Source organism: Mytilus trossulus, chromosome 8, assembly GCF_036588685.1.
Source record: "Mytilus trossulus isolate FHL-02 chromosome 8, PNRI_Mtr1.1.1.hap1, whole genome shotgun sequence".
NCBI lineage: Eukaryota > Metazoa > Mollusca > Bivalvia > Mytilida > Mytilidae > Mytilus > Mytilus trossulus.
The window spans coordinates 42,786,694-42,802,948 of NC_086380.1; the positions used below are offsets into that span (position 1 = coordinate 42,786,694).

General features: G+C 32.0%; 1 protein-coding gene across 1 annotated transcript; it reads left to right on the top strand.

Annotated features, from left to right (window-relative positions):
• Positions 1-226: 226 nt before the first annotated feature.
• Positions 227-10,545, top strand: LOC134680973 (collagen alpha-3(VI) chain-like). The gene is made up of 9 exons (XM_063540297.1): positions 227-339; positions 2,531-2,546; positions 3,423-4,070; positions 4,917-4,961; positions 5,614-5,631; positions 6,164-6,598; positions 7,518-7,655; positions 9,522-9,571; positions 10,420-10,545. Exons 1-8 carry the CDS (start codon positions 307-309, stop codon positions 9,548-9,550), a joined length of 1,362 nt encoding a protein of 453 aa, XP_063396367.1. The 5' UTR covers positions 227-306; the 3' UTR covers positions 9,551-9,571; positions 10,420-10,545.
• The last annotated feature ends 5,710 nt before the right edge of the window (positions 10,546-16,255 follow it).

Genomic DNA, 16,255 nt, shown 5'->3' on the forward strand with positions numbered 1-16,255 from the left:
TACTACTATATCATTATTATATTTTAGCATCATTATTGTTACTAACTTTTCCGCTTTTTTAAACAAAAGCAATTATGTGATTATGTCGTTGTTTCATATATGTTTCTAAAATAATTGGTGTATTGGGTGTTATATATCGCCTAAACGGCTGACTACTAACTTAACTATGTTATCACTAAATATCAAATAGTTTTTACTGGTTTTATGCAAATGAGCGGGAAATTACTTTTAATTGCGGTAAAAGATATGATATAAAAGAGGTGTGTCAGAGCGTACAAAGCAACATTTACAACGATTCTTTTAAACATGGCTGTTCTACATTTTGTGCTGCTTTCGTTTGTAAGTATATGTATATGAGTTGTCTAGTGTCAGGTCGATGCAATTTTACGTATATATATATATTCAAGAGTTAATCTAAAAATGAGGGTACTTTCTCTAAAAAATGAGGGTACTTTTTATTTGGCCTTCCAAATTCCGTTTCGATCCCTAACATCACTGAAGAGACATTTATTGTCGAAATCCGGATATGGTGTACTAAAGAAATATTGACACCGAATGTTTGTGGCGCAACATCCTGTCCACAAGTTAACAACTTTTTTTTTTCTGTGACGTATTAAATTTATATTAAGATCCAGTTTGTTACATCTTGTGATCAATTTTATTTGGCAATCGTCAATGGCAGTCAGCAGGGTTAAAGAACATCAGTTGTTCGACCTGTTAGTCAAATGCGTTTTGTTTGAATATACTTTTTCACTCTTTTGGTCTTTTGGAAAATGTTGTTTGTGCTGTTTTTAGACCCTTCTACAACGAAATTTGTTTAACATGCACACGTATAAAAATTGCGGTTTTTATCCAACGCAGTCATAGGTTTGAACGTAGTTTTCAATTTAGACTCGTTTATATATATATATATATATATATATATATGTTTTTAACCGAAGTATCCAAATTTATTTTATGAGATGACATACAAATATAAACAAATTTAAACATTAAGTATTAAATATTTAATATTTAATATTGTCTTTATTTTCAATGTGCAGTGAAGTTTTTTCTTTGTCAACATTTTCGAAATACTGTTAAATATTCATTTTTTATTTTTTTTAAATCTAATGGTGCTAATTTTGGTTAATCAGATGTTGAAAACGAATATTAATAAAAAAAATAAACGTTTAAATATTGATTTAAAAGAATAGTAGAAAAGTTTTAAGATTTACTCAAACGTCTGCCTTTCTACGTATAGACCTCGCTTTAGGAGAAACACTTTTTTTTTTATTAGTTATGGGTTTGTCAACGGCAATTTCTAAAAGGATTTTTTTAAGCAGGCATGTGAAACAATTCTTTTACTTAGATGTTTAACATAACCTTATGAAAACTACACTGAATCAAACGTATTGATCTGTAAGTTTAAGAGAAATGTACCTACATGAAATCATAGATCAACTTAAATATACACCCTTTCTTTCCATTATGAAAATCTATTAGAAACCTGAAAACAAACTTATTTTCGCGGACATTTCATTTCGCATTTAGGCCCTTTTCTAGTCCATTTCGCAGAGATTTAATTTCTTTATTCTCAAATTTACTTGATGTAGTTTATTAAGGAAAAATCTAAATTTAACATTTTTGTATTCGCGACATTATTCTACTTGCTAGAAAATTAGGTGGTTTACAGGATACAAAGTAATTTTTTTATAATTATATTTGAAAGTGCTTGTTTTCAATGCTCTTGAAATTCGAACTAGATTTTGGCATTCCAGATATTCCTATTTGGGCGTCAATTATCTTATGTAGACGAAAGGCGCGTTTGACGTATAAGGTGATAAATGTGTATATTTGTCTCAATCGATTTATCACTTTGTAACAGTGGTATGCTACTGTTGTCTTTATTTGATGGTTTTCTATTATCTTAATGGTTAGTATTAGGTAGTCATATGAAAATAAGAAAATGTGGTATGAGTACCGATGAGACAACTCTCAATCAAAGTCACAATGTGTAAAAAGTAAACCATAATACGGAGACTTACGCCAAACAATAAGTTATAACGGGCTCCAAAATATCTAGTGTAAACCAATTCAAACAAGAAAACAAGTACGATTTGGTGAAGGAACCTACAAGTTAAAATTGAGTACCAGATGACACGGAAACAACCACCATGACACACTGCGTCAGAAGGGTCTACTGTGCATTTACCAAAGAAAAAAAACAAGGAATCGGTAGATTTTGGATTCATTAGTATATGCATATAGATTTGTATATTGATTTTTTTCTATTGTGTGTAAGTAATGATAACTAATTGTATATCCTACGTCGTCATATATTGGATCCATTCTAAGAAATATCAAGAAAGACATTCAAGGAATGCCAAATTCTATAAAATAAGTTGTTTGGTTTCCGTTTATCAAAGTTCAGTATTTTTGTGATTTTACTTTTTGTAATCTGCTTGTTAATCTAAATAGAATTTCCTATAAAGATACAAATGCTTTATTTAATAGGGAACTTTAATTTGATTTGTTTAATGTATTCTAGGTTCTCTTTATCAGCGGTGAGTACAAACATATAATTATCTCTTTTTTTAAGACACGAAGCAATTACTCAAAAAAATACCATTAATGAGTATACTAGTTTGAGTAATTGCTTCGAACGCAACAGATTTAAAAGCTGGTTGGAGTTTCTTCAAATTAATTTTAAAATGTTCTTTATAACGATTAGATTTGATTAAAATACATCAAAACTGATACTAAGTATGGTATTTACATTTTCGGTACCTGGTAACTGATTCCATAGACATATATAGGTGTATATATGTCTCTGCTTATACTTTATTTCATCGGTTTGAAATATAACATCAATTTATGTATGGAAGTTTAAATAGTTTATCTTGTTTTCTATTGCCAATTTCAAGTGACATACATTGTGTAACTGTTAGTTTGTGTGTACGCGTAGGATGCATTGCTTTCGTATTACCATAATTTAAATGATATAATTTTTTTCTTATTATAGTGAAAATAACACTTACAAATGTTTGTGTTATAAGTAATGTCAGCATCAAAGCCCTGGCTGTTAGCTGATGAAACCCAGTGTAATTACAAGATACAGATTACACTTTATAATTTATAATTTATAAGCCTTGGTGGATTTGCTTCACCAGGATGACTCACACCCAAACATTTTAAAACTAATGAAGTATGAATACTTTAACATCTAAGGAGAGGGAAACTGAAAATGACAGCAAGAGGCTACTACCTAAAACATTCTTACGAACAACTTTGATGATGGGAGCTTGAACCTTTGTCTCAATCATTTCTTTATTTCAAATTCAAAAGATCATAACTCAAGCAATTCCAAGCTAAACGTTAGGCTGTTCTCTTATGTTTACATCTATTTAATCTATATTTTTGTCATGATTTTTAATTCACAGTTTCAAATGGAATGGCATCCGGCAGGTACAAGCGGGCGCCATTTTGTAAGACCCGGATTGATCTTGCTTTTGTTATTGACTCCTCCAGAAGTATTTCAAGAAACGATTTCGAAAAACAAATACAATTTGTAAATGACATCGTCGACTTTCTTGATGTTGGTTCAGACGAGACTAGAGTTGCTGCGGTATCTTTCAGTAATCACCTGTTTCCTCAATTTGGATTTAACGATTATACAACCAAGACTGATGTGCTTGGTGCCATCAACGGCATTAAGCATTCCATGGGTGACGCAACTAGGACATATCTTGCTTTAGAACACACACATCAAACACTGTTCGCACCTGGTAATGGGGAACGACCTGATGTAGTAGATGTTGTTGTTGTCTTGACAGACGGAGCTACAAATCCTGGCAGTTATGATAGGTTATCTGGAAGCCAGGGAAAACAAAAGACCCAAAATGAAGCAGCTAAAATTAAAGAAAGAGGAGCTTATATATTTGCCATTGGTGTTGGAAGGGGGGTTGATGTCAACGAACTCAATGGAATATCCAGTGATCCAGATCAAAGATTTACCATCCAAGTGTCAGGTTTCAATGAGTTAAATTCAGATGAAGTAAAGCAGATGTTGCTAAAACGTGCATGTGTTGGTAAGTTCATAATATATATAATGTAAAACGACTTATGTATGCGGTCGATATTTTTCGCGACTGTCGCGAGTAGTAAAATAACGTGAATAAGTAAGAATCAGATTATTAATTGTTAAACTACATCAAATGAATTAGAAAATCGCGAAATCAAATATCCACCAGGCGAAATAGAGTATCGGCGAAAATATTTTTTTGTACATTTTTGTTATCTTTTACAAAAATCTTCAACTCTGAAACAACTGAGGCAAATGTAATCAAACTTTATGCTTACGTATTACATGATAATTTCGATTGCATATCTACATTAGGCCAAAAAATATATATGTCGGTTTACGGTTATGCAACCGACCCTATGTTGAGCGCCGACCCTTAGCCATTTTATTTCCGTCGTAAAGTGAAAAATAAACTGAACTTGTGTCAAAAGTGAAGATAGTGTTGCCTGTTACATCCCAATGTTCATAATCGTGAATATGATAGCTGTTTTAAGGAAATAAAAATTACATGTAACTTTAAACAGACATATATTTTTGTTTTGGCCTTAAACAAAACTTATAAATGTCTCTATCAATTATCATTGTACGCATCAAAAGGACTTTCCGTTTAGAATGTTTCTCAGGGTTCAGTATTTTTGTGATTTTACTTTTTTCTCTTGAGCTACGTAACTAAATAAAAGAAAAAGTAATATCAAAGTTCTGTAAGTACCAAAAGAAATGCACCTGCTTTCAAAATATAATTCACAATATTTTTTTTACTTCTTGGTGGAGTGATACTTGAGAAAAAATTTTTGTAACTTCAAAAAATCAGATTTTCTTTTTTCTAAGGAATGCTTTGCTTTTTATATTCCAGAAATAGAGACAACACCAGCACCAACACCCGCACCTACAACAACACGTAAGTTTAACTTGTGAAAAACTTGACTCCGATATTAAAGGCAAAAAAACAAATTTGATTTAAATCCGATCCTTGAATGTATTTGTCCCTGATGCTTGAGCGATAACCGCATATAATGGAGCAGAACGGATGAACTTATTTTAACCAAACTTTTTTTTTCTCTTAAAATGGGCAAGGACGAAAACTGTTTACGTATGAAATGTCAAATTGTTCATTGAGGGTAGAATGTTTTGCATGAAGTGTTCAAGTAGAATTAGAACAGTATGTTTTTATCTAACAAATACACGAAAGTTCAATGTAGCCTTACCAAGTTACAGACGATGTCCATTGGCTATCTGAAATGTTAATCTAATAACCAGAATCGTAGGATGTTTTACATATTCTTTACCGATTAGAATTTCAATATTCAATATTTAAATTTGAAAAAAAGGTCAACTTTCTACCAAACAGAGACCTCATGACAGGACAACCATAACAACATGACACCGATCAGTGTTCAACATTGAACAGAACATTCCACTAAGTCATTGTGAATTTTATAGGAAAAGTGAGTTTTACAATGAAAAAAAAGTTTTGAAATAATAGTTCTATCATATTTAAATGTGTTTGTCAACACTAAAAATATAGTAATGTGCTCTCATTATCGTTGTAGCCGAACCTAAAAACCCAGGTAAGTACCTTATGTTTATTTTGTAGTGACGTCATACTTGAGATGTAAATGATTGTTAATAATAATTGATACAAGAGTCGTTGTCATGTTTTATACACCGGATTCTTTACAAGGCATACAACATGAGGACAATCATATAAATATGTTGTATTGAAAGCACTGGCGGGTGTAATAACTTGAAAAAATCTTTAATAGAAAAAAAAACCAAGTCAACATGCAAAATCTTATGTAAAATTCTCATTGTTATATTTTTAATGGGTAGCAGCAACTGCCACAGATGTAAGTTTATACGTCTAAGCTACTGTTAATATAGACAAGAAAAGCTAAAGCATTAAACACAAAGGAAACAGGTACATAAATTGACAGAGAATAAAACCTAAACATATATTGCAAGAATTAAGATGAAAGCCAACATTGAAAGAACTGATATGGTCTACATATTACCAGAATGTTCATTCGAGATACATACAACAGTATAGTCATGATTAATATATGCTTTCGTTCGTAATTTTGTTTCTGTATTTATTTTTAGACTGCGAGGAACTGTTGGCAGACATTTTCTTTGTACTGGACCAATCTTCAAGCATAAAAACAGAAGCAAACTTCAACAAGACGTTACACTTCGTAACTGGTGTAATCGATTATCTTCACGTATCGCCATCAGAAACACAAGTTGGAGCTCTTAAATTTAGCGACAAACCCGAGATTCAATTTCATTTAACAGACTATACAGACAAGCAAGAAGCAGCATCAGCCGTTTCAAGGATAAAGTGGAAAGGAGGCAATACCTACTTAGATAAGGCATTAAAAATGTTGAGGACAGAAGGACTAAATAAAGCATATGGTTCTAGAGATGATGTTCCACAAATCGCTGTAATCATTACAGATGGTGTCTCTACAAATCCTTATGAAACAAAGAACGAGCTGACAAAGCTTCACTCTCTGAACTACTTGTTATTTGCCATAGGTAATTAGATATATGTTTTAAAAATGTTCCTACCATTAGATATAAGACGATGTGGTGTGAGAGCCAATGAGACAACTCTCCATTCAAGTCACATTTTATAAAAGTAAACCATTATACTTTGCTCACACCGAACAGCACGCTATAAACATGATAAAGGGCAACAAAAATTACTAGTGTAAAACCATTCAAACGTAAAAACCAAACATTGTTTATTCTACCATAACTTGAAATAAGACATAAGTTTGTCAAGAGATGATAGTTATCAAAGGTACCAGGATTAAAATGCAGTACGCCAGACGCGCATTTCGTCTACATAGCCCTCATCAGTAACGCTCATATCAAAATATTTAAAATGCAAAACTAGTACAAAGTTGAAGAGCATTGAGGATCCAAAATTCCAAAAAGTTGTGCCAAATACGGCTAAGGTAATCTATGCCTGGGATAAGAAATTCCTTAGTTTTTCGAAAAATTCAAAGTTTTGTAAACAGGAAATTTAAAAAAAAATGACCACATTATTGATATTCATGTCAACACCGAAGTGTTGACTACTGGGCTGGTGAAACTCTCGGGGACAAAACGTCAACCAGCAGTGGCATCGACCCAGTGGTGTTAATAGTTATCAAAGGTACCAGGGTTATAATTTAGGACGCCAGACGCGCGTTTCCTATACATAAGACTTATCAGTGACGCTCATATCAGAATACGTATGACGCCAAATAAGTACAAAGTTGAAGAGCATTGAGGTTACAAAATCATTTTAAAACCAATCTCAAACTAGGTTTGCGAAAACCTATATGTGGAAAATGTTTACTTAAAGTTACTCAAAATTTATGTTAAAATGAAAAAGGGACACCATCGAATAAGGGATAATAAGACTACTACTACTACTAATAGTAATAATAATAAATCTTTTATGTAGGAGTCGGACCTTATAGAGACCCTGCTGAATTAGCTGTTATTGCTAACGACCCAGCCAATGTTTTTGAAGTAGAAAGTCCAAATGGACTGCAAGCCATTCGAGAGTCTTTGGTGACGAGGATTTGTGCCCAGGGTATAAGTAAGTATCATTGTATGCTTACGTATATCACATAAATTCGTACTATGCATACTTTTTCAATAAAAAGTGTGACATCACAATGCATTCTTAACAGTACGAAAACACATGAGACGAGAATGGCTTAAAAAAGTTATGAAATATCCCTTTGATTCATAGAATAAAATAAAGTATAAGAAAACAACAAAACCGGTGTACAATGCGTGTGAATCGGCAAATAAATAATTACATTAGTATGAGATAATGTCTACCAGTGGGGTATACAAGGGGCGTAGATGCTGTACGTTTCCCCTCAATTGTAATCATAACGTTTTATGACATATGTTGCCTCGATCAGCTCTGCTTCAATTTAACTAGAACGGATGATTACACCTCTCTCTCTCTCTCTCTCTCTCTCTCTCTCTCTCTCTCTCTCTCTCTCTCTCTCTCTCTCTCTCTCTCTCTCTCTCTCTCTCTCTCTCTCTCTCTCTCTGTTTCTTCAAACGTTTCCCCTCAATTGTAATCATAACGTTTTATGACATATGTTGCCTCGATCAGCTCTGCTTCAATTTAACTAGAACGGATGATTACACCTCTCTCTCTCTCTCTCTCTCTCTCTCTCTCTCTCTCTCTCTCTCTCTCTCTCTCTCTCTCTCTCTCTCTCTCTCTCTCTCTCTCTCTCTCTCTCTCTCTCTCTCTCTCTCTCTCTCTCTCTCTGTTTCTTCAAACTGTGACTGTGAATCTACAACCGACTATTAAAGAATTATACTTGAGAGTGAATCGCCATGATCTAGGTACGGTATACATGTACGTACGCACTCGTTTATCGCGTAAGATCTACTTGAGAGTGAATCGCTAGATACAGTTATATGTATGCACTCATTAAAGTGTGTATCCTCCGTAGATCCTACACTCCAATGTTACCAATTATTATATAAACTGTGCTGTCATGTTCATTTTATACGTTTTATGTAAAGTTTTTTAAGTAAAATATTAAAAGTGTATGTTTCATTATTTTTTTCTATTCTTTATTTCTATATTTCTATTTTAATCTTTATTATAAGACCGGTAAAATAGCATTTAAGAGCTATGAAATAGCCACTGCTTTTATTTAATTTGATCTGTAATATTTATTTTACGATATTGGAGATCTAGAGTTTCTTAAAAACACCGTAGACACATCTGAACTGTCCCAATCGATATCACTGCACGCAGCCAAAACAAGCAATCGCAGAAAAGCTACATGTATGGTACCGTGTGAAGGTCATTCGAAATATACAAAAGTATACACGAATACAATTAGCGATGAAAACTAAGATCAACTGACTGTGGCATCAATATTTAATGTTTATGTAGCTTTTGAAATGTAAACCTCATTCATTTTTTTTTGTAAACACATTTATGCGTATGGTCGGACCATATGAGTATACGCATATGGTTACACGTATGGTCCAAATACTCATATGGTCCGGAACATATATATAATAGATATAAGAAGATATGGTATTAGTGCCAATTAGACAACTCTCAATCCAATTCACAATTAGTAAAAGTAAACCATTATAGGTCAAATTACGGTCTTCAACACGGAGCCTTGGCTCACAAAAAAATACAGCTCTGTTTTACATTTCTCCTAACATACTTTTCCTTATTTGACTCATTACAGCACTGATCAAAATAGATAAACAACTTGAAGTAATGCTGCTTTCTTGACATATTGTACCAAGAATTTAGGACTGCATGTCGTTTAACATACGTTTATTCTTTATTTCTGAAAATAATAATAAACTAAAAGATTAAGCTTTTAGGCTTGAAACGAATAATGATTAAACATTCATATTCATATGAGCTTTATTGTGTTTATATAAGATTTATTTTCGCATATCACAGGTGCCTCAGTAGAAAAGAAAAAACCTTAAAAGACATGGCTATGAACACCTGTAAGTTTTTATTGTTCATTTGGCAAGCATAATTTATTGACATGTGTTAATCCTTAAATGACATTTTCAATTGAAATATTTCACAATATTGCTAGTTGTTTTTCATTTAATGATTGTTTGTAATGCCCCACCTACGATAGTAGAGGGGCATTATGTTTTCCGGTCTGTGCGTCCGTTCGTCTGTCCCTCCGTCCGTCCGTCTGTGCGTCCGTTCGTCCGGATTCAGGTTAAAGTTTTTGGTCAAGGTAGTTTTTGATGAAGTTGAAGTCCAATCAATTTTAAACTTAGTACACATGTTCCCCTTGATATGATCTTTCTAATTTTAGTGCCAAATTAAAGTTTTGATCCCAATTTCACGGTCAACTGAACATAGGAAATGATAGTGTTAAGTTCAGCTTAAAGTTTTTGGTCAAGGAAGTTTTTGATGATGTTAAAGTGTATTAAACATGAAACTAGGTACACTATGATCTTTTTAATCTAAATGCCAAATTAAAATTTTGACCCCAATTTCACGGTCCACTGAACATGGAAAATGATAGTGCGAGTGGGGCATCCGTGTACTATGGACACATTCTTGTTTAATAAAGTTGTGTGATTTAAAAAAAAAAAAAGAAAAAAAAGAAGAAGAAATACATTTTTTTTTTAAATAATAAATTATTATATTCAAATTATCTTATAAATAGAATGTTGCTGTTTAGAAAATTCTACCGTATGTTTACTATTTAGCTTTAAATTAAGACTTTTGGTACATTTTGACGTGGATTTCAAATTAAGATAACTCCAGCATAGGTCAAACAATAAAAAAAAAAAATATTAATTATTGATATTTTGATATTTTATATTTGCAGTACACATTAATACTCAGAGAAATAGAAACGACAGAACGGATGAACCAGTAGCAGGATTTCATGAACATTGTATAGTTTTACGTCGATTTTTTGTTTGTATATATGTATTAAATATCAGCATCGAAACTTGTTCTTTGAATCATTTAAATATTTGACAATTTTTTGCACAAAAAAAAAAAAAAAAAAAAAATGGTGTTCACATGAGAACGTATAGTTTCGGTACCAACTGCATGTTATTCAGTAGTCGTCAATAGTTATTAAGATTAAGAATGGAATGGGGAATGTGTCAAAGAGAGAACAACCCGACCAAAAAGGAGACAACAACCGAAGGCCATGGACGATCAATGGTTCTTCAATGCAGCGAGAAACTTCTGCACCCAAAAGTGTGTTTCAGCTGGCCCCTAAACAAACATGTATGTATATATATACTAGTTCAGTGCTAATGGAAGTCATACTAAACTCCGAATTATACAGAAGAAACTAAAATTAAAAATCATACAAGACTAACAAAGGCCAGATGCTCCACTGACTTGGGACAGCCTCAGGCGCAAAAATTGAGTGTTTGAAAACAAGGAGGTGTGCTATAATAGCCAATGAGACATCTATCAAAAGTTCAAATAAAGTTGATGAAAGCAAGAATATGAAACCGTATGACCTTAAACAATAAGTAAAAAGCACCATTACCACATAGTCGGCTGAAAAAAGACACCCACATCAAAAATATGTGTGTCTGCAATTCAATTAAGAAAACAAACGACATGATCTATTGAAAAAATAACAATTTACGAATAACACATATGACAAATGTGAACCAACGACAACTACTGAACTACTGGCTCCTCTGATGTGATTGGTTTTGATTAATTGTAAATCTGTCTGTTTTGTCTTTTCAATTACTTCACATTTTAGCATCATGGGGTCCTTTAAAGTACAGTATGGGTTTTATTCATTTTTGAAGGTCAGCCTCTGGCCTTTGTTAGTCTTGTATTATTTTAACTTTTAGTTTCTTGTCACAATTTGAAGTTTTGTATGCCGTTCATTATTACCGAACTAGTATATAACTTTGTTTAGGGGCCAGCTGAAGGACACCTCCGGGTGCTGGAATTTCTCGCTGCATTGAAGACCTGTTTGTGACCTTCTGCTGTTGTCTGATCTATGGTCGGGTTGTCTCTTTGACACATTCCCCATTTCATTTTCAATTTTATTTACCTGTAATTGATCACATATGTATCAGTAGATAATGACACCACGTATCTTAATATTCATATGGACCGAGAACACAGTTCTTTCGTAGTGCATTTATTTTAGACAATAAATGGAAATTAAAAAAAACCACAGGGCTAGCGCTGCGCTTTCTTAATGATATATGATGTTTACAGTGTGATGTACTACTTATGGGACAAATTATATCAAAATTATAAAAAAAAACACCTCAAAATATCGACAATTTTATGTTAAAAGGTGTCTTGAAATGGTTTTTAAAATAAATGGCAAGTAATACACTGTCCATCCTAGAGACTATATTCGTAGACAACTAAAAAGACAACGAAAATAAAGGGACGGTTTCTGTGTTTCCGGACCATAAAGAAACACTAATACTGTTCGTTTATTTTAACGTAAAAACTGAATTAATCTTTGTACATAATGTTACAATTTACCATTCCATTTTCTTATCTACTAGTATGTTACCATTGAAAATATGTTTTCCAGTATATACACTTTTAACGTGATTTAGTAGACGTTGTATTTAGAACGCTCAAATAAGTTTTCGTCTGAACCGTAGCTAAATATTGACTTTGTTTGATACTAAACATTGGAAGAGAACATCGTACCAATGCTTCTATCTATGCAATTGGGTTATCTAACTTGTAACGTAAGGATGTGAAAACTTATAAAAATAATTTGTTTTGATTTTTTAGAGCCTCTTCGTAGTTTTTTTTATTATGGTACCGTTTTTTTAGTGATCATTTTTATTTGATTACTAGACAAAATATTTCATGATTATAATTTAATAAGTTAGGACTGTATTTTTGATTAATTGATTATCAAGTAAAGAAATAATTGTGGTGAACAGCAAACATAAATTTTGCGGGCTTGAAAAACGTAAAAAAAAAATTACGAAGTTTCTACAAAACAAGTTGACCATTGTACGGTTGGGGCATAGAAAAAATAAAATTGGCAGTTAACTGTTTTCCGAAGTCGAAATTTTGACATTTCAAATCTTAAAATTTCGACTTTAACTCGAAATTTTTACTTTTCTTATCTTGAAATTTTAACTGTCTAAAATCTTGAAATTTCGATTTTTCAAAATTTTGATTTTTTTAAGAATTTGAAATTTTGTACTTTATAAAATTCGAAATTTCGACTTCTTTTAAACTCAAAATATTGACCTTTTTAAACTCAAAATTTTGACTTTAATTTCCTCAGTATTTATACGTTTGCGAATATCACATTCACAGTCATTTACATCCGTAAGAGGAGAGCCATATAAATACACCATACACTTAATAATAGACACAGAGATGTGGTATGAGTGCCAATGAGACAACTCTCCATCCAAATAACAATTTATAAAATAAAACCATTATAGGTCAATATACGGCCTTCAAAACGGAGCCTTCATATTTTAATAAACTAAACAATTTTCAAGAGGTTATTTTAGATAGAAAATCATTGTTTTGCCGAAGAATAAATAAAATGTGTTTTACGTTCAAATACATAATTCAAGTCCGGACTTCACATTTGTATCAAGACAATTCCGTTATTCCGACACACCTATATTACGACATACTTTTATTCAACAGTCTAATATATTTAAAGACAAGGGTTTAAAACAGTTGTGACATAAGAATGCCAACTCGTAGAGAATGTTCCAGAAAAAAGAACCAACATTTCAAAATTCCAAAACTAGAAAACTGAGCAGCTCATTGGCCGTCCTGAATATCAATGGCATTTTTGGCTGCTTGATCAATCATTGTTTAAACAAAACAAAGTCAGTGACTTGCTATTGGGAAACCAAACTGGCCTTTGAAACTGTGATGCTAAATGTCCTCAGATCTGACAGTTCTATTACAGTCGAATATAGTCCCTAGTGTAAACAGTGCATAACTTGCAAGCATGTTATATTTGATACACTTTCCCAATTTATTTCTTGATATTAAATGCATGAAATATTAAGTAGGGGGATGTAATTACATGTCAAAAACATTTGGGTGCTGAATCTTTATGTCAAGAAGTAAATTGGTCCAGTTCTAAAAGGTCACATTCTATCACGTCTGAAGCTGTCATACTGAATTATACACCCCCTTAACACAGAATTGTCAATATTTTGAGTTAGACCTGGTAGAAGTTTCTATAATTTTGATATTATTTGTCTCACTGGTAGTACACTACACTGTAAAAATCTTTTTGAGAAAGAGCAGGTGCGATTTTTTTAATTTGAATTTATTGTCTTAAAGAAATTCACTATGTATACTCCTTCTAAATTGTAATAGCTGTGTTTGAATACTAACATCAAAGTTTGAGATTTCAAAAGTCATATTTCAACTTTAAAATAAAAACTTCCAGATTAAAGAGATGAAATTTTGAGTCGAAAGTCAAAATTTCGAATTAAAAAAATTTCAAGATTTTCGAAAGTTAAAATTTCAAGATTTTTGAAAGTTAAAAATTTCAAGATTTTAGAAAGTTAAAATTTCAAGCTTAGTCAAAATTTCGAGATTTGAAATATCAAAATATCGTCTTTGAAAAAAAAAAGGTCACTGCCAAATTTATTTTTACTATGTTCCTAAAACGCTTCCGTAGTAATATACAAGATAAGGGACAACCATTAGATATTCGGGGGGGGGGGGGGGGGGGGGGGGGAATAAATAACTTAGCAGGGTCTTATCTAAAGTATGAGATGGCACCAGATTCTTCATAACTTCATCTTTTTTCCCGAAAAAAATCGGGAAACACTTAACATTTTGAATCATGTATGAATATTATTTAAATATACTTGAGGTATATTGTCTCAGGAAACCTTACCTCACTTTATAGCTAAGTATAAAGCTATTGGTGGCATTTCATATGACGTCTACAAAAGCTATTTGATTCACTTGTAAGTCCTATTGTTGAATATGGTGCCGCGATTTGGGGCTGCAAGAATTTCTCATGTATTAATGCGATTCAAATGAGAGCGTGTAGGTTCTTCCTTAATTGGTGTTGGTAAATGGAGCCAGACCGTATTAACAGGGAAATATTAAAATGGGCAGATGAGGTCAGTCTAAAACATAGAATGATTGTAAAAAATTGGAATTTCATTGTTAAAAAACAATTCACGGAACTTGAATTGGTTGACTTTTGTGATACAAACACTTATATTAATAAAAATATGTTTTTTGATACAGTCATGTCAAGAATGTTTGATAATTATATTGAAGAATGGAAAAGTATTGTTAAATCATCATCAGAAGGGGAAATGGGCGTAATAAATTGAGAACCTATAATATTTTTAAGCAGGATTATGTTGTTGAAAACTATACTGCACACTGTTAATGCCTTTTTGTGAAAGAAGCGCCTTTGCAAAATTTAGATATGGGGTGGCTTCTATTAAACTGGAAACTGGGAGGTATGAAAATTTGCCGCTGGAAGAGAGATGTTGTTTTAATTGTTTTAATACTGTCGAAGAGTTATATCATGTTATTTTACACTGTCCTGTCTATTATAATGATCTTCTGACAAGTTCTTTTTACTGAGTCTCTAAAAATTGATAAACCGCCATTTTAATAGTTTTACAGATTGTCAGACTGAAATGGTATTTTTATTTTCGAATCAAGATATTCCTCAGACTATGTTCCAAAACCGCTGTAATTTTACTCTTAAAAGACGCCGAGAAGTTTTATATTGTAAATGATAATAAATACTTTCGTTGTATAATTTTACCATTCAAGTTTAATATTTATTATATACATATACATATTGTTTTTGTTGATTATCGTCTCTCATTAATCATCTATAATTATAGCTTCTTGGGCATTCAGTGGCTCCAAAACCCTCCAAAAAAATGTCCTCGCTCCGCTCAACGAAATATGTGTGCCAACACTTTAGAAGCTATAGTAACAACTAAACTTTATTACTATATATGTTTCAATACATGAATGTATATATGTAGTTAGGAATATAAAAGATTCATTTCTGCAGAGGATGATGATTAATTCTGATTAAATGGTACATAATGACTTGTCTATACATATATATATATTATTTATAATAAACAAATCATTTAAAAAATTGTATGTTTTCGAATAACATTAATATAGTTGTGAAAATGAATAATTAGTCCCTTGCTTTAAAGACGTCTTTAACATGTTTAATGAAAATGAAAAATCTTGCTTCAATATTGCAGAAAATGAATAATCTGTCCTCTAAGTTTAAAATAAAAAATAAATAACAGATCAAAAACAAATCCTCCTCCCCCCCCCCCCCCCCCCCACCTTTTTGAAAATAAAATGGTCGTCCCCTTATGCATGTTAATGTTATATGAAGATATAATCTTTAAAATTAAGAAAAATATATTACCGGACAGATTTTTTCGACGAAAACTTACCGCCGCTCCTTTAAATATAATAATATCATTGTGATCATCTATAGAAAAAAGTGTTGGTATTTCTAATATATAGTATCTAATTATATATAAATTTGTAGAGTAAACATAAACATAAACACATTAGTGATAGTTAGAAGCCGGGCGACATTTTCCATATATGAGACAATATTTTATTTATTTTATTGGTTTTTATTAGTTTTTGGCAATAAGAAAAAAAATAATCTTTAAACCCGGTATTTTAATAGCACAAAT

Coding starts and splice junctions, on each gene's coding strand:
- LOC134680973 (XM_063540297.1), top strand. CDS start 307: ATGGCTGTTCTACATTTTGTGCTGCTTTCGTTT. Junction 4,071..4,916: donor GCTAAAACGTGCATGTGTTG/GTAAGTTCATAA, acceptor TTTATATTCCAG/AAATAGAGACAACACCAGCA. Junction 7,656..9,521: donor GATTTGTGCCCAGGGTATAA/GTAAGTATCATT, acceptor CGCATATCACAG/GTGCCTCAGTAGAAAAGAAA.